At 30.6% G+C, this 25,923-nt stretch overlaps 1 protein-coding gene across 35 annotated transcripts in view; it reads right to left on the bottom strand.

Moving 5' to 3' along the window:
- LOC130891028 (basement membrane-specific heparan sulfate proteoglycan core protein-like) overlaps positions 1 to 25,923 on the bottom strand; it is a 251,525-nt gene that overhangs the window by 48,173 nt on the left and 177,429 nt on the right. For 19 of the 35 annotated variants that reach the window (XM_057795615.1, XM_057795511.1, XM_057795537.1 and 16 more), the window contains 4 exons: positions 6,875 to 7,003; positions 4,861 to 4,971; positions 4,307 to 4,420; positions 2,396 to 2,617 (listed from right to left, as the gene is read on the bottom strand). In XM_057795615.1, the coding sequence (XP_057651598.1) occupies positions 2,396 to 2,617; positions 4,307 to 4,420; positions 4,861 to 4,971; positions 6,875 to 7,003 (576 nt within the window). The remainder of the gene's footprint in view (positions 1 to 2,395; positions 2,618 to 4,306; positions 4,421 to 4,860; positions 4,972 to 6,874; positions 7,004 to 25,923) is intronic. The other 16 variants (XM_057795676.1, XM_057795709.1, XM_057795692.1 and 13 more) reach the window with 4 other exon arrangements.

The raw sequence follows: 25,923 nt of genomic DNA, 5'->3' as shown, positions 1-25,923 counted from the left end.
CGGAAAGCCAAAAACTACTGTTACATACACGATAGAGGAAAAAAAGAATGAAAAGCTAAACGTAATCTAAAGAGCTGTGTAAATCCCTTTCTCCATCTCTCCAGCAATAGATTTTGGTCTAGTAGCAGCTCATAGGTCCACTTTGCAGTGTTGTTTCATCGTTATGATAATATCTTCAAAATTATTTTATTTGTATTCTCTCTACCTATTCCAAGTAATTATTTTCTATACTCTGTACATTGTTCGTACTGTTGTCTCGTCTCATATATAAATTAGATACTGATTTATCTTCTAAAGTGCTTCTAAAAATAGCAATCTACTTAAACCTCTTTTCTTAATGGTTTAAAATTAGTTCTATAAATATATGAGTGGAAATCCCATATAATTTACACAATTTTCTTTTTTTTTATTTATATAAAATGTAGTTTACATAAATTTCTTGTAAAGGCTATCGTCACGTTGTGAGAAGACATTACAACAACAAGTTACTTCATGCATTTTTTTCCTCCTCAACCAGTTTTCTACTTAAAGTGTCACAATTGAAGAAGAAAAATGAACATCATCATACTGATACTTGTCAATTGATGTGTAATTTCCATCAACTTTTTTTCAAGCATTTTCTCAAACTATGAGTTGTTGTATGTTGATGAACAGATGATTTATTGGTTGATAGAAATTTTTCGTAATAATATACTTGCTCATGGAAAGTGGACCCATTTCTCGGGATACTTCTACTGATTAAAGCAGTAGTATTTTGTCTTTATAGAATCAGTTCTATTTTGTGATTTTTTTCGAACGAAAATTCTATTTGAAAACAATATTTTACAGATTTCAATGTTTTTTTTTTTTTGATAGAATCCTCTGGCAATGGTGGTAAGACTATTTCCAAAATGTTTTTCAAATAGCGCTTCATTTTTTTTGACACAATAACGTTATCGTAGTTTCCGTTTGATCCAAAATATTATTTTGAGGAAAACTATACGACATATCTTAAGTGATTCTTTGATGGCAACATTAGTTTTTCTATTTTATTAAGTATCTAGTAGTGAAAAACGTTAAACTCTTGCTGTAATCGAAGTTTGATATTGGACTGAGAATTCAAAGAGGTTTTAGTGATATAAGAAGCTGCGAAAATTGTTATTAAAAGGGATATTTAAAAGACACTAACGATGAAGAATACTGACGCAGTTTTAGTAGGACTACTAACAACATCTAACTACAACATATAGAGACAGAACACGAAAGAATGTTCTACAAATAGATAATTAGTCAGAAATACAAATTCTGTACAAGATTTCTTAAAAGTTGTATGAAAACTTACAATGTACATCTACTAAAAGTGCAGTTTTCAATTTATCCTTGTTTTTGTGATCTATTCAGTATAAAGATCAACAATTTTATAGGACAATACCTTGTCACGAAACTTTTTTGTGCCGATGCTTCTCTTAGTCAGTGACATAGAAACCCGGTAAAATAATTTTATTTCGTTGATATTTGCCATACGTATCATGTGATTTGTAATATCGATATTGTAGAATCGATATGAATTCATATTACCCCTGATCCAGACTAAAAGTGACCTTGAGCCATCGACACCTCATACTGTAAATCCTACAGTGCGATTTATATGTCCTCTAATAAAAAACTTGAGGATTATACAACGTTCGCTTAGTCCTCTTCTCATACATGGTACTGAATCTATGGTAGTCGTTCTTGGTACCACCAAAGTCTATTTTATGTTGCAGAGTTTAAGAATGATATAAAAAAATCCAAACTCTCCTATTCCTTTATAAGCTTTTCGCATTTTAAGAATCTTTTTATGTGCTGCATTCCACTGAATTGTTATGGCACTCGTTATTCGATAAGAATTATTAATGATCTCTCCTTCGACTATCTTGTGTATCTGGTTCTTCGTTTTTGGTCTTCCTGGTGCCATGCCTGATAAGAAATGACAATAGCATCTACACTTCTGTTTACTCTATTAGCAATTTCTGGGAGCTACTTCCCAGCTTCTCAAAGATCACTGATATCGGTTCGTCCAGTACTTACAGTAAAATATAATTGGATAAAAACAGGAATGTTCAATGAATAGAGCTGAAATTCAAATTTTTTTTTCAAGACGTTCATGATACAAATATACGTGGCATATTTTTGACATTATTAGTCAGTATTATTTACTATGTATTGGAGTTTTCATGACACTGAGTATATATAAAGAGAAGCCGCTACGAGTAAGTAAGCCATAGCCAGTCAAAAGTTTGCGGTACGAAAATGGATACGATATCAACGTTTTAAAAAAAAATTATAAGATGTACGCACTTGGAAGAAACATAATACTTTCAAGGTAATTTTGTACAGAAGGCGAAGAGGATACAACTACAAATGGAAAACTAACCACATTGCTCCTCGTCCTCAGAGTGTAAACAGTCGGAAACAGTATCACATATTTTATCGAAATTCAAACAGGTGCCATCACTACACCTGAATTGATCACGCAGGCATTGATTACAACCGATTTCATCGGAACCGTCCGGGCATTCATGTTTGAGGTTACAACGGAAAATCTGATCTATACATGATCCGTCATTACATCTAAACTGATGTGGTTCGCAATGTGCTGTGAAAATAATTTCAACTAATATATGTGTTTTTTTTTTTTGTGGATATACAGTATACATTTTACATATTGGTGGATAGATTTATTTGAATTAACATAAGAGAGGACGTTGATAATACAGCAATAGTTTAAGAAAATCTATGGATACCAACTGATACGGAACTATTTGATTATGAACAAGCTGTGAAAATTCCAAAAGGCTAAAAGAGGAAGTAGTTGATGTCTTCAATAACTGTTGCGAAAGTGTGAAATGGAAGATACGATCATTAAATTTATATCAAATGGGATATTCGCTTTTTCAATTTTACATTGTTTTGATTGTTTTTGACTTTTAAGTATTTTAAATAACTGATATTTGGTGGGGGAGACAAAGTTTATTTTGAGCTTATTTCACTATTGGTAAACAAGTTTGGTCAAGTAAAAAACTCAGTGAAACTGAGGATCGATGTAATCGAAGGAAATGCGAAAATGTCAGCATAGTTTTATAGATGAATAATTTGGACATACTTTGGTGTGTCCAAATGGAATGAAATCTTTCGAAAACTAAACAAAATCCAAGCACCAAAATGTATAAAGATACTGAATCATCAAAAATTGTTCAACATAATAATAAGATCACTTCCAGTTATAAGATTTGGCGAGAGTAGTTTCTATTTTTTTAATTTGACTATTTTGCTATAGACGATTTTGTTATTTATTTCAAATAGAAATAAATATTCCAATTCAATCATGATAAGTAATAACTTTGTACATAATTTACTTCAGCATTGTTTATTTATAAATAACCAAACACCGTTTCAGGTTTAATAATAACCTCCACCAAATTAGAAAGCGTGAGTACAATATTCTGTTTCAAATATGTTCTCTATATATTCATAAATCTACTGCAAGCTTGAGTCATACATTTGTTGATTAATTATATTGTGATGCAGATATATTTGCGTTAAGTTTTGTGTGAAGGAACCGTTTGGATATATCTAATCACTACTCTAAATATCGACAAATTGAAACTACTTATTATTATTATTATTATTATTATTATTATTTGTGAAAACTGGCAAAATTCAAGTATAAAAATTAGCTGGTCTAGAAACACTACACGAAATTGTGGTATTAGCTTTCATTTAAGTGTGAGAAAGGATATCGGTATGTGCAAAAAATCCGTGAATGTGTGAGAGATGAAACAGTGCAAAACGGATGACAACTCACTGAAAATAAAGATCGAGAGAATCGAAAAGAAACTGTCTGGGATCAATAGGAAAAAATTCTGAGAATATATGAGCTGTTTTATGAGTTATTTACTGATAATTGACATAAACATGATTAGTTATAGAAAAAAATTTTTAGATTTTTACATTCCTCGACCCCAAAGCTTTTAAGATGCGCCAGCATTGAGATAAATATCAAAAAAATCTTCGTTATTTGGTTAATAGCTTCTAGAAAACGTACGATAACTTCTTCGAACGCTAAAAAAAATTATAGAAATTGCTAACAAGTGAAAGATCAACATTTGCGAATTATGGTTCGGCAGAACTAGTCCGTGCAAAGTAGTGAAACCTGTAGTTTGATTTTTTGAAGAAACCAGCTTGTAAATATGTGTTTCCAAACAAAACCAAGCCATTCCAACGAAAATATTGCCAGTTTTCATTGGAAGTATTTGTAATATAAAATAAGCAGTAAAAAGCATACTTTCGTTACATCCTACTTCGTCAGAACGGTCCTGACATTGATGAATACCGTCGCATCTTTGAGCATGTGGGATACAGAATCCGTTTTCACATCTAAAATCATCCTTGAGACATGCTGTAAATATTAAATAACGTCTTCTTTTTTTGACTTATTTGTATTGTAAGGAATGATTTTGGTTAGAAATCGAAATTTGATGAATATTAGAACACTGAGAATGGGAATTTTTTTATTGGAAATTGAAATGAACAAGTAGTTTTAGGGATGAAATACTTAAGATCATTTTTAAAGGAGCCATGAATTAGAAAAGGGAAGAGAAGAATTAAGGTTGCATCGCTAAAGATTCCACAAAAATAACAGGTGAAATATTGAAGTTGTTCAGTTAAGAGTGACAGGTGTTCTAATATATTTGTTTTTGTATTCGTGTTATTTTTGTAAAATCGACGAAACGTTTCACAACCTATTTTTAAATCGGAAAGAAATAATGAAAAGACGATTTTGAAAATGATGTTGATAAGTCTGGATTTGGAGAAGACATTTTAGATATAAACACTTACGACAATTTCTTTCATCACTTAAATCTTCGCAATTGTATTTTCGATCGCATACCAAGGATTTCGGTATACATTGGCCGTTCCCGCATCTGAATTGGTCAGCTCTACATCGATCTGTGTTTTTTTTTTGCGTAACATGCAACATGTAATTATGTTATTTCTCGCAACTCTCAATATATATCTAAGAATCGAAATAAGTGCCGACACTGAATATCATCATACCGTTACAATCGTATTCATAAACTATTTACGTGAAAATTATCCTTTTTTATCAATAGCGAATTTAAGTAAAGAAAGTGATTGAAAAAATATAATACAAGAGGAATTTTTGGACTCTAGTGGTTCTCCCTAAGGACCCATGATATATTTTATGGCGGATAAGGACATAAATATATATATATATTTATATACAAAAATGTACAGAAGGTAACAGAAAATAAACTCCATGTTTTATGTGCCTCCAAAATTAAATTACAAAAAGGACATTCGGATTGAGCACTATGAATAAAAAATGTTACTGTTTACAAAATATACAGTGGGCGCTTATAGTTAATTCTTAAATATTGTTCACAATTCTCGCGCTCATTAGGTACTTTTGTTTATATTTCTGGGTATTAGAAGTAGAATAAATATGTACATTAACACAAGCGAAACTTTAAATATTATTCATTATGAAGAATAGAATTTGATAAATTTATCCTGTAAAAATATTTTGAAAGAATCGTTTTTATATTTAATTAAAAATATTGGTGATGTTTTTGAAGTATTTTCTGACAAAATAATATTTTAATAATAATTTGATAACCTCCAAACAATAAAAGTTTACACAGTTATCATGACAGAATATTCGTCAATATATACATAGTTAAAAATAATTGAATAGTTCATTATATTATGCATGAAATAATCGAAGATAAATGTAAATAAAGTACCCATCAGTTAATCTATTTACATCAGTGAGAAGGCATATTGCATTGGGCCCAAAACATTTGGTAAATTACATGGCTGAAAATCTATCATTCTCTAATGGTTCCGAAAGTGTGGGAATGATTCATTAAATTACTACATGGTTCGTGTTGAATTTATTATTATTACCTTAAGATTGGTGACGATTTCAGTGTAATCTCTGTGTAAAGTTTTTAATTTCCGGAGGTAAAAAATTTTTGAATTTTTCATTTTATATATATGTATAACAAGTCAAAATGAGTTCATGTTTTTATTTTAATATTTAAAGTAATCCGAAATGTAGTAAATGGGATGCTCAAAATGCAAGAATAAAATATCGAAATGTTTTTCAAGATGCATTTTTAAAGCCAGGCAAAATTAAGCTGTTAGAGCACACACAAAAATAAAATAAGGTGAAGCTTATATTACAATAATAGATGTTTTAAAAGCACTTGAAGTTTCTTATTTTACAAATGTATGCATAGGTAGAAAAAATACCAAAAAGCTCAAATTGGTTTTTTCTGAATGCTAAGCTCGTCATTCTGGAAGTTATATTATATCTTTGAAATCGTATTTTGAGTTGAAAATGGTGAAATACTTTTATAAAACCTTTGAGTGAACAGATTTTTTCAAACTTCAAAAATCCACGTTATCCCACAAATATATTGAATATGAAGGAATTGCATTTTGTAATCAACAGACAACTTATTTCAATAAAATTCAGATAATGTTAAATAACAAAATGCCAGAAAATATACTCAAACCTTCAACGCAACTAATTAAATAGTTTTCACTATTTTTTTGTTTGTATTTCGTACACTAAAATTACTTCAAGTGAATTCAAAACTATCAAAAATATATAATTTTATTAATTAATATGAACTGATTCAATCTTTTGACGATATTTTCCTGTAGAAAATTTGTCTTTTAGAAATAAATAAATTTTTATTCACATTTCTTAATAAAAATTTGTAAATTTCCCCAAGCATTTGTTTTATGTTAATCAAATTTAAATTAGAATTTATTCGGAACGAAATATATGTACACAAAATAAATAGAAAATTGTACCTACCACCTGCAGAAGTACAATTGCTTTCATCTGCGTTATTTTTACAATCTGAACGGCCGTCGCAAACTAAGTAATCGGGAATGCATATATCTCCTCTTCCACAGTAGAAGTAAGGAGGAAGACATTGTTGTTCTGAAACAAATGAATGAACAAATCAATTATTTAGATAAAGACTGTGTATTAATGTATTGAAGAAAAAACAAGTTCTTTATAACAATATAAAATGAAAAATTTCACCTCTTGAAATAATTTATGATCACTATACCATGTGTATAACCCAGACAATCACAGTAAAACTTTCAAGCTCTAACTCTTGAACATTGTTATTGAAAGATTATTAATGAATCTTATACGAAAACTTAACGTTATTAGTTATCAGCGTCAATTAATGGGTGTTAATCGTCGATTTTAACGCCTGCCATACTCTCAATAAAATACATCATGGTAAATTCGAATTTATCGAAAAATACTTTTTGTGAAAATCCCTGTAATAAATAGCCTGTCCTCGGTTGGTGAATACATGTACTAGGCACCAAATCCAACTGAGTATTTAGGCCCAGATTTACGTTACAAAAACGGGATCCTCACTCAAATTTATTGATATAGGGTTGATGGAACTGAAATTGTAAAAAGAGATTTTTAGATCAAGTAGAAAAGGACAGTTACATCTGCTACTCTACATCTTCATCTATTTCAGAGTCGGTCTATTGATCATTTGCTGTGTTGTCTTGTCTTGAGAAATATCATTCTTTTTATTCTCTGGTTTTCTTATCTTACTACATGACCAGCTCATTTTATCGATTAGCTTTCTTGTTACCGATTATGTTATAGGCATCACAGATCATCGGTAATGCCGTTAGTGCATGGGGAAGGAAGAAACTGCAGATCTTGTCGTCGGTGTATGCCAAGAATTCACATTTGCGCGGTAGACAAGCGATACAGTTTGCCAATCAAGCGCGGATCCAGGGGGGAGGGGGGGTCATGGGGGCCCTAAACCCTGATTAATATCCATTTCTGTATGTATTGTCATTGTCTGTAGTCCTTAGACCCTTAGTCCGTCTACCTTCAAATACCTAATAAGATGTAATTTTGAGTTGGAATTATTTAACAGGTCAAAATAGATTCAATAAAAACCTTTCGCATTTTTTTTCAGTTATTCAACTGTAAAGGAGAACTACCCTAGACAAAACAACATAAAATATACAGTATACTGACTGACGTTGTCATATATGATTCAAAGTCGATGAGGGATTGAAGTTCTTATATTTTGTGGTAGAAGGCTTAAAATGCCATATATTTTGGGGAGGACTCGCCCTAAGACTAGTGACCCCCCCTTTTTCAAGACCCTGCATCCGCCCTTGTTGCCAATTTACAAGTTACAGTTACAATTACAGTACGCTATCTGAAGACATTTTAAGTAATTACTTCTGACTCTGAATATATTTTCAATTATTTTAAATATTCTACATTATAATACATCCCAAATTCTTTTATTTTATTATACAACTAATACGCCTTGTATATAAACATATAAACGCTTGAACTATTTGATCGGCGTTTTAAAAGGTGTCAAATATCCCTCTAAAGAGTTGGAAGATCCTTTTTCGATCACGGTTTTCGGGATGGAATCTAGCGTGGCTCTCGATGTCATATAGAATGGCACAAAGGCCGTACTTAACTCGATTTAACGTAATATTGTAACACGATATAGTTGTTTGCCTTTGATAATCATCTTACTAGAAATTTCTCATACTCTTACGCAATAATGTTCCGATGCCTCTTTCTCTCTCTTCCGCTCCGTGTTATGTTTTAGGCCGGTCTAAATCGAATTATCGAGAAAAGTGACATGTTATATTGATGACCTTTTCGGAAAGTATGTAATGTGTGGTTCAACACTTTGTCATAATCCCTCCCATATGACGATTGCTAGGACTTCATTTATCACTAAAAAAATCTTTTCATCGAGTATTTGCTTTGTTTATCTCGGATTTGTTTAATACTTGCCTGTTCTGCATTTCAATGATCGATCCGAACAAGTACAATAAATGTGTAGTATTGTCTCTGGTTGTTCCTCAATACCTACTCAGCAGTTTAGGCCTGATAGTCTAAACACTGTGATTGTGATTCTCTTACAATTTTTTTGTTTTGACGATTTTTCAGTGGCCCGATACACGCACATATACCATCTCGTTTCGAAATATCAGTCTAATATTATTAGGATGGCATATTTCCCATAACTCATATATTATTAAGAAATACGGTGTTGTAGTATCATATAATCAAAGAAATTATGTTGAAAGTGAAGAAACACTATTCAGATATACTAATTTTGTCCTCTGCGTTATCGTATCAACTGACCTAATTTCATTTGGGATAAAACTGAAACGAAAAGCCGGAAAAGAAAATAAAACGTTCTCAAAGGTTCAGTTTGATATTATCTGATCGAAAAAGATTGGAAAATGTTTAGATTTGATTTTTTATTAAATGTGCTCAAATATGCCATTAAAGGTTCCGGCAAAAAAAGGTTAAAGAGGCTTGACGGTAGACAGCTGTTGTGATATTGTTAAAGACGACAAATTTTGAATTTGCATACCATTTATAAGAGAAACTGTTTTTGATGGTAAGATAAAAGTATATTGTTTATATATTAGAAAAGCTGAAGTCTTTTCCTATGAGAAAACAATATTAACATAAAAGTTACACTTTCAGCTCTTTTTTATTTAAGATACAAACTAAGTAATGATTATTTTGATAACCAATTGGATATGTAGATATGTAGATATCTATGGAACGGTTCACATTCATAAGAACGAAAAAGCTATAAATGATAAAAAAGATCTAAATAATTTATATTTTGTAAATTCTAATACAACTACAAATAATTTAATTGATGATTGCTACGTATTTGACATGTAAAAACTAAGGAAAAATTAATCTTTTTTGTAAAAATCATTTTCTATTTAGATATTCATGATGTAGATGATCTATTGATTAATATAAATACGCAAATTGTCAGTGTCGATATCATATTTTGATAAAGACTAAAAATAGTAATTACCAACTACAGTAATAACTTTGAGAAGTATATGAATTATAATAATGCAAGCGAAAATTAATTTTGATAAATCAAACTTCATTTGCAAAAATTATTGTTTGTATTACCAATTGTCGGCTTTTTTTTCTGATGGAATAATTCTTATTTTTCATTAAAACAAAACTCATTTATATACATAAATGTCAGCCATAAGTTGTGTAACCATTAGAATTGTAGATGAAATAAATCAAACAGGTATGGACAGATAAAGATATTGACATTAAAATCGTTCAGCACTCATCGTTAATTGAATTTATAAAATAACAACAGCAAGCGCTCAATTAACTACGAACTTTGGAAAAAGGGCCGCGCTAATCAGTGACAATGTCGCTTGTAGAATAGAAAAGTAAATAAATTATTATATTGTCAAAAAGTTGGGTAATTATACACTTTCACGGTCACTTGGTTTTTTGGCTCTAGAAAATCGAAAAATGGATGGATTTTAATGATCTTGGTCTCAAAATGTTCCATTTTACGGCGGATTTATAAATAAAAATTAGTAGAAATAGTTGGAATGAAAATTTCTCATAGTTTTACTGTTTTAAATCGTAAAAAAAAACGGTTTTGCAAAATAATCCTTTACAAAAAATTATCTCATTATCAGATAAAGTTCTTATATTTTTTTTTTGTATTCTACATAAATTAATAAACAATTTAAAAAGAAAAAATCCAAAAAGAATGATTTTTTCAGTTTTTATAGCTTAAAATGAAATCGATGAAAAACAATTAATTTTCGTGAATAGTTAGAAAAATAGATAAATTTTATAATTTTGGTCTCAAAATGTTCCATTTTACGACGAATTTATGAAAAACACGGGGGTACTGGTTGAATTTGTGGTTTTTTTTGTCAAAATATTCATTTTTTCATGTAAATTGCGAAAAAAAATATACGAGCTTGGTTCCACGACGTCAGAAACAGTTACGAAGGATTATATGTGGAAAGTCATTTTTTTTTTGCATTTAAAGTCATGAAACTGTAAAAAATATTTATTTTTTTTAATTTTCGTATTTTTTTTATAAATCCGCCGTAAAATGGAACATTTTGAGACCAAGATCATTAAAATCCATCCATTTTTCGATTTTCTAGAGCCAACCTAACCTAACCTAACCTAACCTAACCTAACCTAACCTAACCAAAAAATCAGGTGACCGCGAAAGTGTATAATTACCAAAAGTTGATAAACCTTACCTTCAACATGTGTATTTTCAGTAAGTTAAAGTAATAGATCGGAACGAGAAATTTGGATTTTTCGTTTTCTTTTAATGATTAAATCACTTTTAATAACTTGTGAAATATTGATTTCGCTACCGAAAATTTAACGCCGAAATCTCTGCTTCTCATGCATTGCCAAATTTATTTTTAAATCATTTGCATTTTGTACTCTGCACTGAATTTTTTTCCTTAATTTGTGATCACTAACAATAAGTCAGCCAATAATGTATTTTAAAAAATTGGTATTACTGTTGCTTCAATTAAGAAAGTAATCGATATTTTCCTTTCATCTTTAGCATTTTTATCGAAATTAAACGAGATAATCGAAGTAATAACACAAGATCATTTCAAGCGACATTTATAAAATTTTCCTAGCAAGAGTATTAAGCCCTTTAACGAAAAAGTGGAAAGGTGGGCGTAAAAGCACTAAATACAAGCACAAATAGATACAGAAAATCGAGGAAAATGTATTGGGGTTCGCAGAAAAGAACACTGGCCATTATGCTAATGAACGACAATATGATGATCCGTGTCTCCTGGTGATATTCCCTTTTACTTTTGTATCGTGGAAAGTCTTGTCATTTTTTACGCAGACATTGTGAATGTCATAATGTTGGAACGTAAATATATTTTATTGGGGTTAACTTCACGAAAACTCTATATTCATTATTTCGTGTTTAATAGCTGTTATATATTGGATAATGATTTTCTAATGGAGGACACGAAAGCCCTGGGATTGCGGAATATGATTTATAATAACAAATATACGTTTAAACAGATGGAAATATACCCATTTTCATCTTCTATATACGAGGAAGGATAAAATAATTCAAGAAACTGACAATAAATACAAACTATAGCGCCACGATCTGATGTTGAAAATTAAATAACGAACGAGGGATGTTTTTAACGCAGCGCAAATTTTCCGGCCCCATAACACAGTAAATTGAATTATTTCACTAATTTAAACTTGTTTTGAAGAGGGTTTCTGTAATCGTATATCTCCAAATTTACTTTTTAGTAAGAATATTGCGAATCCCTTTTTAAATAGAAAATATGAGTAAAACAAAAGTTATTCAAATCTACGGATTGGCTGTATTTGTTAATAATACGATGTATTTACATTATATATAAATAATTTCATTATAAAAAAATTTATAATAAAATGTATCGAATATTTACCTGTATATATAATAATATACGAATGACTAATAAGTAGGGTACCAAACCTACCTATTAGGTTAATATTTTTTTATAAAAACTGGAAAATTTATGATTATGTATCGATTGGTTCCTGAATTCCTGAAAAGGTTAGTGAATTTTATTTATTGGTGCGATTAAAAAAAGAATAATTTTACATGTATGTGGAGATGTTAATAAAAAATTAGAATTAGATTAAGATAATTGATTCTGTTAAGTTTAAATGAATAATTTTTATTGTATGATATATATATATATATATATATATATATATAGTTAAATTTAAAAATATTATGTAACTTTTCATAGTTAAATAACATATCTTAAAAAATTCCTCTCTACTTTTTCCAGTAAATATAATACGAAATTATTTAGCAAATATAATTGATTTATATTTATAACAAATAAAAACGTCCGAACTCAAAAGAAAACAAAATCTCATGCCACCGAATTAAATAATATAGAGTTAGCCGAAGCAATAATTAAATTATAATAATTAATAAAATTCACAAATATACGGGGGTTATCTAAAAATTGTAACGAAATAATTATATATATTTTATATAACTCTTGGTATAAGAAATCTAATAAAAATCAGCAAAACTCAGTTTATTTTTCAAGATATGCTCATAATGTGAAATTATGTATATTCTCATTTATAAAACCAAGAATAATATCCACATCCGGCAGGGCCGGATTAAGCTAGGGGCTTGGGGGGGGGGGGCTATAGCCCCATCATTTGGAAAGCATTCTGTATTTTTTGATGTGTTGATACCACAAATCTAACGTATTGATATTATTTCGTGAATTTTTCCGGGTTTTCGAATTCCTTAAGGGGGCCCCGTCATTATTTTAGCCCCGGGCCTTATAAATCTTAATCCGGCCCTGGTATATAGTTATTAAAAAAAATTGTTTATCATTTTTAATTTATGTCAAGCACTCTATTAATCTTTCACTCCTTCGAAATGAAAATTGTAAATAAGAAATTAAATATATGAAACGTCTGAAACTTGCTGTTCTCTACCTATAATATTTACAGGAAAATATTGTATTGCTGTGTTCTTACAAGTTATAGTTTGAAATCCAACGTCTTGCGATGTATTTGGTTACCGATTAGTATTTCTTCATCCGAAAAATTTCGTATGAGTGAATTATCGACACGAAAACATTAAAGCAGGAAGCGAAGGTTTTTATTTCAGACTTTATCATCAGATTGACTATTTTTCATAAACTCATTCATTATGTTTTATTCAATCCATATTATTGTTAGCGTTGCGTGGAAAAATTTTTCATTCCAACTATTTATTTTACTTTTTTATTGCAATAGTGTCAATATTTGTTAGTACGATTGAAGTTACATACGGTTCTTCAATATTACAAGTTTTAATAAAGTAAAATAAGTACACAAACAAACCCATTATACATTCTTGACATCCCCGCTAGTCCAATTGACTCCTGTCACTTTGAATCAATATTTCAACATTTTATTAGAATTGAGACGGCACCGATGTCTTTGTAAACGATGTAAATTACTGCTATAAAATTAGGAGTAATAATCTCACAATGTGTAACCGTCCCCAATTTTTATTAGAAATTATCTTAAATTGTTCTTATCAATTTAACTTCACAAACGTAAATTGGAATGAGGAAAATCATTTGATCATACTATATACTGTCGTCACTTTGAATTGATATTCAAATATTTCAAATGTTGCATTAATACACAAGCTGATTATTTTAGAAAGTATCCCCTGATAATAATCGATCGTACTTAACCTGATTCAGTGGCAAAAATGTATATAATATGCTATTGTCATCATAAAAGTATGGAAAACAGGGAATTATTTTAATATCTTCTTAAGATTCTTCCGTTAAACTATCTTGAATGATGAATACGTATACATTTTATTTTTAACACTAATCCCTTTAATTAAGTCCTTCCAGTGTTTTCTCTATTCAACTAATATTTCGTTGTAAATTATTATTGGTTTTGGTTCGTTTTTCTCTGTAATACTATTCCGTTTAGACAGATTAGTACTTGAAAAATCCCTTTGGGTATTTGGATAAAATCATATTTATTCCAATTTATCAACACCTGGTAGAGAGTTGCTATTTGTTTTTGTTATATTTTTGCTGATAGTTGCATTTTTTGCTATCTCCAGTTATTCTCGTTCTTTATTAAAAAAAAATATTGGATTTAAAACAGGAAAATACCATGTGTATGCTTTCTTTGTATATATCATTATTTTGATGCTGAGAGATTCCTGTTGAAATAAATCTGACTGTGTTTTCTACTATACTTGTTTTCACTCACTAACGAAATTTTCTATTACTTCCCAACTTTTTCGATCAGAATTATTCGTCCATTTATTTTTTCATAGTATTTTCTATGTGTATTGAGTCGTTTGTTATCCCATAATTTTGATTTTTCTAAGTAGGATCATCCATTTAAAAATTAATAACCTAGTTAGTTTTCTTGCAGAACTAGCTCCAAATAATATTGAAAATACCAAATTCACAACGTTTAGTGGTAAAAAGTTAATTATAACAAGCATGCAATAGGAGGAAAAAATCATCTTTAATATCCAAATACTAGTACCTAGTTACGGAGAAATGTGCCCATCCCAACATCGCATACAGATTTTAAGCTGCTGTTATTATTTTCAATTAATTTTATGAGCAATTTCAGTTGTGATTGCACGTAATTAAAAACACAGTTGGAGCTTTTTGCTGATTAAAAATTTAATGCCCTTTTTACATAAATTGCGTAGCATCCTTCTTCAATTTTGACTTTTTTGCTTTTAAATCACTGTTATCTTTAACGATGACACTTATTGAAACATAATTAAAATATTACCGATAGAAGTGAGGGAATAGAATACTTTTATTCTAAGCTAATCTGAGAGACAACTAGTATAAGAAAATTATGTATGTTTACGTAACGTATGTGGTCATCGGCCTCTTTGTAAGTCTTGTAAGATTGATTTTACCGATTCTTTACAGAGCTCTATTGTAATTTTGTATTCAGCGCCTAAAACCAAATACCAACATACTCTAATCACATCGTCATGCTAAGGTTGAAATAAACATTCAAACCGTTCATGAGATGAAAGCAGAACGTTTATTTAAAATATACAGGAAGTGACACTGTTAAACATCAAATTTTACATAAATAGTATAAAAAACATTTTATGTAAGATTTTTCTCAATATATATATATATATATCATAAAATGTCGCTTAAAAATTGAGAAATTTAATTGTTTATGGCGACTGGTTCGTAACAAGTAGAAGATTTAAATAACGAAGTGAACTGACCTTGATATTATTTAGCAGCCTGTGATTACAAAACGGACACTATATATATATATAGTGTAATTATCAAAATAATGGCATAAGACATATGAAACATAGCGAAACCTAACAATACAATCACCCTAGCGAAAATGTGGTCAATTCACATACAAATCTGGACGCGCAATTAAAGTGAAAACAGTGTGAAGTGAAGTGAAAAGATGCAGTGCCTTAAGATGTGAAGATATAATGAACACAATCCCACATAATGAATGAATGAATGAACTACACTAGTGAGCAAAAAATCTGTAGATTTCATTCTTTTTCTGTTTCAGTATCTCAAAGTTATTAATCTTAGCTTTATAATGAGTAGTCTATGTTGCTATCGAGTTATTTTTCTGGCAAAGAAAAAATTCATCAGAATAATAATTTATTGGAAATTAACCTATTAACCTCCCTTGTTCTTGTCCTAACCCAATCTTCAGTAAGCGCAGTTTTGAGGTCCCATTTCACGGCTGGTGAAGGATTTCTAACCCGAACTCTACTCTTAAATTAATCGCATAAATGCTCGATAGGAATCAAGACTGGACGGAATGTGTCCCGCATTAGGATGTAGTAGAAGGATCGACGAGATTCTCTAAAATTTATGTATGTATCGGTTCGCCGTTAATCCCTCCGTTCCACCGCCAGTTTCAATAAAAACCAACTTGGTTTGTGCTTCCATTGAAATACCCTATCTAGGATCCCCTTTCAAAAGCCATAGTTTCTATTATGCAACAATGTACAAATCTTTCTCCAGATCTCCTATAGATTCGTGCTCCCTTGTTTTCGCCTGAGAAGAGAATTTGCCCCATTGTTTGTCAGTCCAATTAACGTGTTCTCTGACAAATCGTAGACTGCATTCTCATTGGGCTGGGTTTAATTAAGAAAGCAGTAGCGGCCTTTTTGGCACAAAGTTAGTAGCCTTAAGTCTTCTGATTGTCCACCCCCTCACTGGCACTTCTTACGTTTCTGTGAGCTCTTGTTGGACTCTCGAAACTTTCGATGAAAGTTACCAATCTCTGGAAATAGCAGGCTGACTCACGTTTAACGGTCTCCGGCTTTATCATAATAGAATTTTTGAGATAATTGAGATAATTTCACGAAATCAATACGGAAAGTGATAAATGCATAAATTACATAACGTTAGAAACTTATTGGATTTAATTAAGGAGCGGATCAAATTATTTCAGTACAAAAGACAATTTTTCAAAGCGATCATTAGAATTTAACTAGTTAAAAATATAAGATTATATCATTTAAATAACAAGTCGTGCTGTTTTTGTTGCGTGTAAATTATAAATTTAATAATTGTAATTTGATGATAAATAAAAAATTTTAATAAACAAATTGCTGGAAATAACTTATTTACGTAACAGCTATTTATGATTATTTATGACAAATGCACTATATCAAACAATATAAATAGAATGGGTGGTTACGTTGTTTCGTAAATAGCAACATTATGATAATTAAAATGACTCAGATTGATTGAATTATTCAAAAATGTATTAGTTGTCTTTCATATCAGAGCTGTTGATGTAATCTACATGTATAATCCTTTTTGAAAAATTCCTGTTGGATAAAACGAGTAAAATTACTCATAGTTATAAATAGAGTTTGAGAGATTGAACAGTTTGAAATACATATATATTTTTTTGGTACTGCCGGGGTACAAAATATTTATTGACTCAAGATTAGTTTCAATAATTTTGAAATTGAATTGTACATTTTTTTGATGATAGAATAAATATCACAAAAGGTTCAGCAGATTTTTAAAATATATAATCAAAAAATTAGCTATTTTTACTTTACAATTTCATCGTAAAATAATTATGACAACCGAAAGGAACAATGTATAATAATTTAGAGTACGATAGAAAATGAATTTTAAAATATGAATTTCTATCTGCTTCCTAATCTATTTTTGATTTTCAAAAATTATCATGACAACAAAAATACTTTATCGCATTTAAATATTCATCTCCGCGATATCCATTAATTATTTCTTAAATTTCAAATTTCCCAGTCACGAATAAATTAAAACAGTCAAAAGTAAGAACAAGTTTTCCACATTTTCTTCTTTAGTTGTTTCTCAAAAGTTTTGGGAGTATTCCATTTTATTTCAATCAGATATTTCAATTTATTAAAATATTTTTGACAATTTATTCATAGCACAAAAGAGGCTTATTCAATGTATCTCAAAATTCTCTACTTCATCTCAACCCTGTATGTATTAGCTGCTTCTCTGCTTGTCAAGATTTTATTACCTAGTTTTTCGCTAAATTTCCTGCTTCGTGCCGGACCGCGCTAATTAATAATCCAGTAAGAGTTATAATGGAATTTTAATTCTTTAATTTGGCTCATCCATCATGAGGTCAATTATTTCAGAGCAGCTTTGTCAAAAATCGGAAAAAAACCTAGAAATGATCTCAATCTTAATAATATTTTAATTTTATTACAATGCTTCGATTGTAGAATCTATAGACAAGACCCTACTACTTATTTACATTCTTTTTCAATAAAATTAACTGGAAAATATATTATTTTCTTATTACATTTATTATATTTAAAAGTATGTTTGATACAAACAGTTGAAAAATCTGCTGGCTTTTCTTTCATTCTTGCTCAATATCGGATTTTTATTTAATGGGGCGTCACATAATTAATTTTCAATTGCTTCCTTGAAAAGTTACCAAAATTTAATTTTATTTATACTATATTGATTCATTGGTAAGAAAAGGGCACAATGCGTTAAAAATGAGTGTGATAACATCATTAAATGGAATGTTAGCCTCCTCATCAACCTTCCATCCAATATTGGTTTCCTGGTAGAAATTATTGTTTAAACAAATAAATATTTGTAGTTAATTGAATTTAAAGGGTTAGAGAATGTGTCCAAAATAACATCAAGTTGTCCGATCCTTTATAAACACATCCTGTCATGAAATTCAAACATCGGTTTATTTGCTAGTCAAACGGTTGTTCTATCTATGTAATGTAAATTATCGTACAAATCGTTGTTCTGTACAAAGCTTGAATTACCAACATCCGGACGGCCTATCTGCTTGCCTGGCTGTCATTTGGAAATATAGTCCTTCTGAGTTATATTTAGAATAAATTAAAACTGAATAAAAGAGTACTAAACTCACATTACACTTCACTACTCTCTTTTATTTTGGCTACATTACTATTATTAAATGTGGATAGCTGATATTGCTCAGTCCCTATGTGTTTAATATTCTTTCTACCATTGCCTAATCTCGAAACTGTTCATTAATTTGGGCATTACATTTATTGACAGCTGAATATCACACATATCCAAAACATGTTTGTGTAAAAATCGATTGATATGTGTAGCCACTACATCTATTTATATTTTATGAGTATAACTTTCTCACTAATGATGAATTTATAGTTCCAATCTTAAAATAATAAAACCGGTTCTTTCTATTTTTTCCTTATAAAATTGTTATATTTTTATATCAGATCACAAAATCAACCGTTAGGCCACTTCTGCTTCTCAGAAGAAATCTTCATCCTGGCCCTTTGAGACCGACAAATGTTAGGCGCGACAAACTCAATTACAGTAAACCACCACGTGTCCGAGCACAACCTTTGAACTGACTCGACCAATTCCTTTACTAACTCCCCCTTGAATTCGCCTTCTGACACACTCGATTTTCTTCTTAGGCCAGTTGTGAGCAACACGTAGTAGAAAAAGTATATTGAATTGGATTTATTTCGAACAAATAGTGTCCATACAACTTGTGTTTGATATATAATTACTCAAATAACTCATCCATCGGACATGAGGTTGTTTTAATATTTCCAAAAAATTCCGAACAACTCTGGACTGAAATTTAACTGGAGTGCTCTCAAATGTCACTCAAGAAGATTGCCAGGCTTTTAGCCTTCTTCATACTTTTAGTACAGATCCACGGAAATGAAGACATGTCCGTTGTATTCGAAATTATAAAAATATTAGAAACCCGAATGTAAAGATGTAAATTATTAAAGCTGCTTCAAAAGTCTAATATATCTACAGAAATTATGAAAAGGAGAGTAGCAGCCCTTTATTAATTTTTCAAATGAGTTAATCTCAACAATGAAAACAACACGATTGGGAATATTGTTACAGGAAATCTGTCTGTACAGTAAGTGCTTTCATGGTTTAATGACGATATTATTCGCAACAAAAAAGTAACGTCTGTTACAAAAATTTACAGTACCAATTATAATAATAAATTACGTAATCTGTGTGTGCCAAAATAAATTGAAAGAGATATACTCTTTATAACTACATGATAAATGTTGAAGAACAGCTAGTAAGTGATCCTAATATATTTTGGTCCTAACTAAATACCAATAGGGAAGCTACTAGCATACTTAGTAACATGTCCTATAAGAGCCAACTTCTTGACCAACCAGATAACATTGTAAATGCTTCTGTTGATTATTTTCAGTCATCAGTCATCATCTACTCCTAATTTTGATAATATTGATTCAAATATGAATTGCTTGCCCTGTGTTACTTCCTCTTTTAGTCTGAAGTTTTAACTAGCCTTAAAAAATTAGAGCTAAACTTTTTATCTGGTCGTAATGGTTTACCAACATTTCTGCTTCTGCTTAACATACTAAAGGGCAGCACATTCAGATTTTTCCAAAGCTTTTAATTGCTTGGATAAGGGCATTCTTCTCACTAAGCTAACCAACATTGGTTATGACAGTGAATAAAACTTTGTCGAGCATATTAATATTGTCCCTGGTGGAGCCTTTAGAAACCTCGATTTCGTAGAGAGAAATTCTAGGCAATTTCCCGAAGTTAAGACTATATCTCTATCTGTTTTTAATGCATTAGTCTTTCCAAATCTAGCCTCTGTTATATGGGACCCAAGGTACCAAACTCACATCAAAACACACTGTTACAACCTTAACTATCTAGAGACTAGACGTATGTGATCTTCCTTGATATTCCTAGGTCCTATTCTTTATTTTATTTTTAGTTGCTAGAACTTTTGAAGTTCTGAAGTTCCCATCTTGTATCTGCCAACCGGCCTATTTATTTTTCGACCCGTATGTGTCTTCAGTTGTCGCAAATCTCATCTTTGTGTTCTTTTAGATGGTGGAAATAATACTACGGACCGCGTGGCAATGTATAATATAATACCCTTTAGTCTCTGTGATGTATCGATGTGTTTTTATTCGATTTGGTACGTCATCACGTTCCTTTGAAGAGAAAACACTTTTTTGAGATTCTTTTAGTAAATAGAGAGGTAACAAAACAATAGTAAATAGGTGCTTAGAGTAACATGTAACATTATATTTGGAGGAAGAAGAGGAATATTTGGATCACAGGAGGAAACTAAATTAAAATAATGGGAAAATTCAGATGCTTGTTTTCATTAAAATCAGTGGATGTTTTTCATCGAAAACAATGTTGTTCAATTTGTTTCTTCTCCTTTGTATATTAAAACAACATAATTGTCGTCGATTGATCACAATTAAAACAAGTATGGAAATACAGCAGCCGCTGATTTAGAAATTCTTTTAGTTGGAAAACGGAAAGATAATTACAAGCGTAGATTACATATAAACATGACATAACAATGGCGAGCAATTAAGGAAACTTGAAAAAATATCGAAGATTAAAATGAAAAAAGCCGTCGAAAGGTTTGCTTTCCGGCATAAAGCGAACGTCGGAAGCGAGAAGCTCTATAGGAACTGGAAAAAAAGGAAAATGAAAAAGCCCGAAGGTGTGAAAGACAACGGGTCAATTTTTCGTAAAAGTCGTAAATACTTGTTCAGACAGGTGGTTACGTCGAAGTTGGCGTATTAATTGTTCCAGATTGTATCCGGGTTATTATTTATTTGCAAAATTCATTTCTTGTGAAACGTACAATTAGTACAATGAAAAATGGAAAGAAAAACAAAGCGTCCTAATATTCTATGGTTTAAATGAATCATTACGTATTGTACACTAGTATATTGACAATTATTTGACATATAGATAAGACTTCTAACAATACTTTGAGAGAGACAACCCTCAAGTGAAATGTGTCGGAATCTCGTATGTGTTTTATCCTGTTAGAATCATACCTTCAGAACATATCGATCTAGTCAAAATGAATGTGACAAGTAAGTAAATTTCTTTTCAAAATCCTAACTATACTATTGAATAAATATTTCAAAACTTTCAAACTCTGAAACTCTGTAATCCTACATCCTTACGATGGTTGCGAAAAATATTCAGAGCAAACATTTTTTTTCTGGTATCGAGGTCATTTCTTAAACCGAACCGCGTCGTCCTGTCTATATCATTTTCGAATTTGTTTCTTATTCTACCGTGATGTTTAGAAACAATTAATTTTATTATGAATAACCGATTTCCACCTCTAACAAACAATTGTCAATGCCACTTTGTCGAAATATATTTTAAAATATTGTAGGTGAAGTTCCATAACTTGAGATAAACGAAATTTAGTTTAGGTATTTTCCTCTGGATATTAACGCGTAACAAGCTTACAGAATCCAATGCTCCTAAATTGAATCACGGAAATAAAGATAACCAGTTGGACCCATGTTTGGGCAAATAATGTATATATCCAAACAGGGACACAACCTAACTTGATAAATATCCACAGATCTGGAAGGAATTGTTTTTGAAATTAGATTGAAAACATATTTACAATTGACCGCCTACAAACATCCTTAGAAAATATTGTTATAGCGAATCCAATTTCTAAAACCACGAGGTTATGCACTCTACAGGAAACGCGGAAACTTTTATTCATTTACTAGCATGGAAGTTTCACTCGAGAGTATTGTGAGTTGGATAAAATAACGTGAAATTTTATCAAAACTAAAATAATCCATTCTTAGTTGTATAATAAATATAGATATCGTAAAAAATATTGTTTAACTTTTAACAGTTGTTAAAATTTATTTCTATTACCACTAATACCAAAAATTTATGAGATCGGTCACAGTTTAAAAATAGCTGTAAAAACGCGAATAAGGGGCCAAAGAAGAAAAATCTTTAGTAAAAAGTAAATGCACAGGCATTGGTAGGTATGCCAGTTGAGAGCTATTGTTATAAACAACTAACTTAATCATGGAGTTAAAGCATTGTTTGAAGAAACTCCAAATAAGAGATAAGAAAACTTTGTATGAATTGAAAAGTCAATCGAAAAAGCAACACAGTAGAAATAGAAATCCAAATATAACTAACCATGCAGTACCACTGCTAAGTAAAATAGTAGATTTATTGAAAAAGTGATGAAGATAAGCCAAATACAAATACAAATTGAGCATATAAAGGTCTACCATTTCAAGAGTAGATACTTAATGACCAATTCAATTCTTCCAAAACAGATGAAAATAAGGTATGAAAGAAAGGAAATATCTGACAATCGAAGACTCAAACTGTGACCGACAAATAGAAGCAGTCTCAACGGCCATTGAATTCGAGATTTGACTGTAGTTAAACTACCAAATATTATTAGAGTACCACAGAGACGGAAGTATTACTGCTCATTTAAAAAAAATTATCGAGATTGATATAATAAATGATATTTATTGAAAATGGTTCGCTGTTTGGTTGAAAAAAAAAAAAAAAATTGGCATGCTATTACGGAATGTGGGTAGTCAATTATCATACCTATGAATAAATCATAATACTAAATGATTTGAATTTTACGTATCCAATACTCGAAATACATATTTATAAATAGTACTTACATAATTATTATTCTTATTTAAAAAAATTCAGAAATTTTGACGAGGTTTAATAGCAGACCGTGAAACAAGGTGAAAAGTAAAAAAATCTAGATTCTAAATTAATTTTTGGCTAGTTAAGGCCTTGCGTTGTCATTGAGGATAAAAAGGCTAGATGAGTTGAGCAACTTGGACGATTATTTCGCGACTTCCTTTCTAAAATCTAAAATCTGATCAACTCTTGACCGTAGAAATCGACCGTTTGACCATATTTCAGAATTACATAGTTTTAATTCCCTTCCAGTCCCAACATACACACGCCCTTTATAAATAATTCCGAAATGTTTGATGGGTTATGTCCAGTGTTTCAGCTATGTCTTGACTGCTTATATGGAGATCTACCAGTTTCAAAATGCCATCGTATTTTTCAGTGAGAAGCCGGCGGAAGCAAGCAAGCAAAATCTTTCAAAATAAAACCAAACAGCACAAACTCTGCAAATTTGTGTTATAGCCTTTTCTATTCTACCATTATCTATTGTGAAAGTCGTAAAATATTTTACAATATTGAACTATTATGAAGCTTAAACTTTTCTCAAACTCTCCTTCCTCTGTTTATATTAGGCACCCTGTAAAATGTATTCAATTTAGTATTGTATGACATTCGATGCAACTCATTGAATAAACCTCCGAAATAAAATTAATCTTGTTAACCTCGAAAATTGACAATGAAATAATTTGATTATTATACAGTTATGCGCGATGTTCGATTTACAACAAGATACTAATAGATGTGGGTTAGCTTATAGGAAACATAATGTATGTGTATATATTGAAAATTAGTGACACCCACTCGACAAAAATCATATTATCAAGGAAATATTTCTGCAAGGTCACCTTTCTATGCATTTATATTTTTGTAACATATATTAATTAGAATATAATGAGAACTAAGTATAATTGTGTAACGAGACAATTATATAAGGTCATCTACTTTAATTTTGAAAAGAATTTTCTGTAGTAGTAGTCAAAAAATATGACTGGTAACGTTTTCTTTATTGTCCATCAAGAAAATTTTCCACAGATCGCAACAAACGATAGTCAATTTCCTCTTATCATTTAGTGAATTTTGAACAGTATGAATTGAGCGAGCGTTTGATAAAGTTTCAGAATTTCTAGTATCACAATATTTACAATTTACGGGTTACCAATCCAAGCTTTTCACACCCTTATATTCTATCGCCGTACTTCTGCTACGATCAGCCACATGCATAATTGAAATCTATAGATCTAGAGCATTTGACAAAAATTTTGACAGCGTAAAAATATATGAAAGTTATTTTAGTTAACTGAAATGTATATTTTTATGAATATTTCAATTGGTCAGAATACGAGACTAAATTACAAATTTTGTCATTCCTGTGAATAATGCATAGTCAGATTTGGTTTCGGAAATGATTACACAATTTCCCAACTGAACAAAAGTCACAGTCATTACATATTAATATTGTAAATTATCGAGTATTGTTGGGCGAAACTAGCTGTCACTAACAAAATGATCGAATGATTATCTCAAAATCAAAAAACAAGATTTATTGTATTGCGAAAGTCAAATGTTGTAGTAATACATTTTTAATTAATTTAATTCAATAATAGATCAAATAAAAACTAATTATTTGTCGGGAAGTTGATAGTTGATATTTAAAATTAGAATATTAACGTCGGCTTTCTTATTCAATAGTTCTTTCTTATATGGTTGTATGGTTAAGATTAAAACTTCTGATGAAAAATGGGCCCAGGAGTCATAAATTAAAGTCCCCTGACTAAAAGGATATCAAGAATACTCGTCTAGTTTTCTGGTTATCCTGTTTCTAACCTCAGTTTTCGCGAAAAGCGATGCCAAATACGAAAATCATAAGTTTTTCTATTCTATCGCAATTTTTCCCATTTTCGTGTTATCAAGCGAGGGTGCAGTACACACTTTCGTAAGATCCAATTTGTCGTTCACTGAATACTTCCTCACGTAGAGGACAAATGGCGCTTCTTGGCATTTTCAGGAAAGAAAATTAGTAGAAATCTTTTAAATATAAGAAGTGTTCAAAATTCAGTGCCACTGAATATGAGAGAATGTTGATCAATGTAGGATGATTTGCAGATGATAGTCGCTTTGATTACCAATTTTCACGGTATATAGCCAGCAATTTTCTATTTTGTATAACAACGGACATCCTAGTAGGTATTTACGGGGTGTGGCTATTAAATAACTTCGACAGACTCGACTTGGCTAGAGACCACTTGAAAGCCGAAATGAACCGGCGCATTATCTTGGTGGAGAACCCATCACAAGCACAGGCAGGTTTGTTTTTTCCGTTCTCTTTCACCAAGTTGAGCAAGAATTTATAAATAGTAGTATTGATTGATAATTCAACCTTCAGTTATCTTTGTTTTGATCTTGTTAATTGTCAATTGTGCTTTTTTGAGACATATGTGATATTTGCCT

The sequence above is a fragment of the Diorhabda carinulata genome, chromosome 1 (genome assembly GCF_026250575.1).
Source record: "Diorhabda carinulata isolate Delta chromosome 1, icDioCari1.1, whole genome shotgun sequence".
In the NCBI taxonomy this organism is placed as follows: domain Eukaryota; kingdom Metazoa; phylum Arthropoda; class Insecta; order Coleoptera; family Chrysomelidae; genus Diorhabda; species Diorhabda carinulata.
The sequence above is the reverse complement of the archived record's forward strand: the minus strand, read 5'-3'. Positions and strand labels throughout refer to the sequence as shown.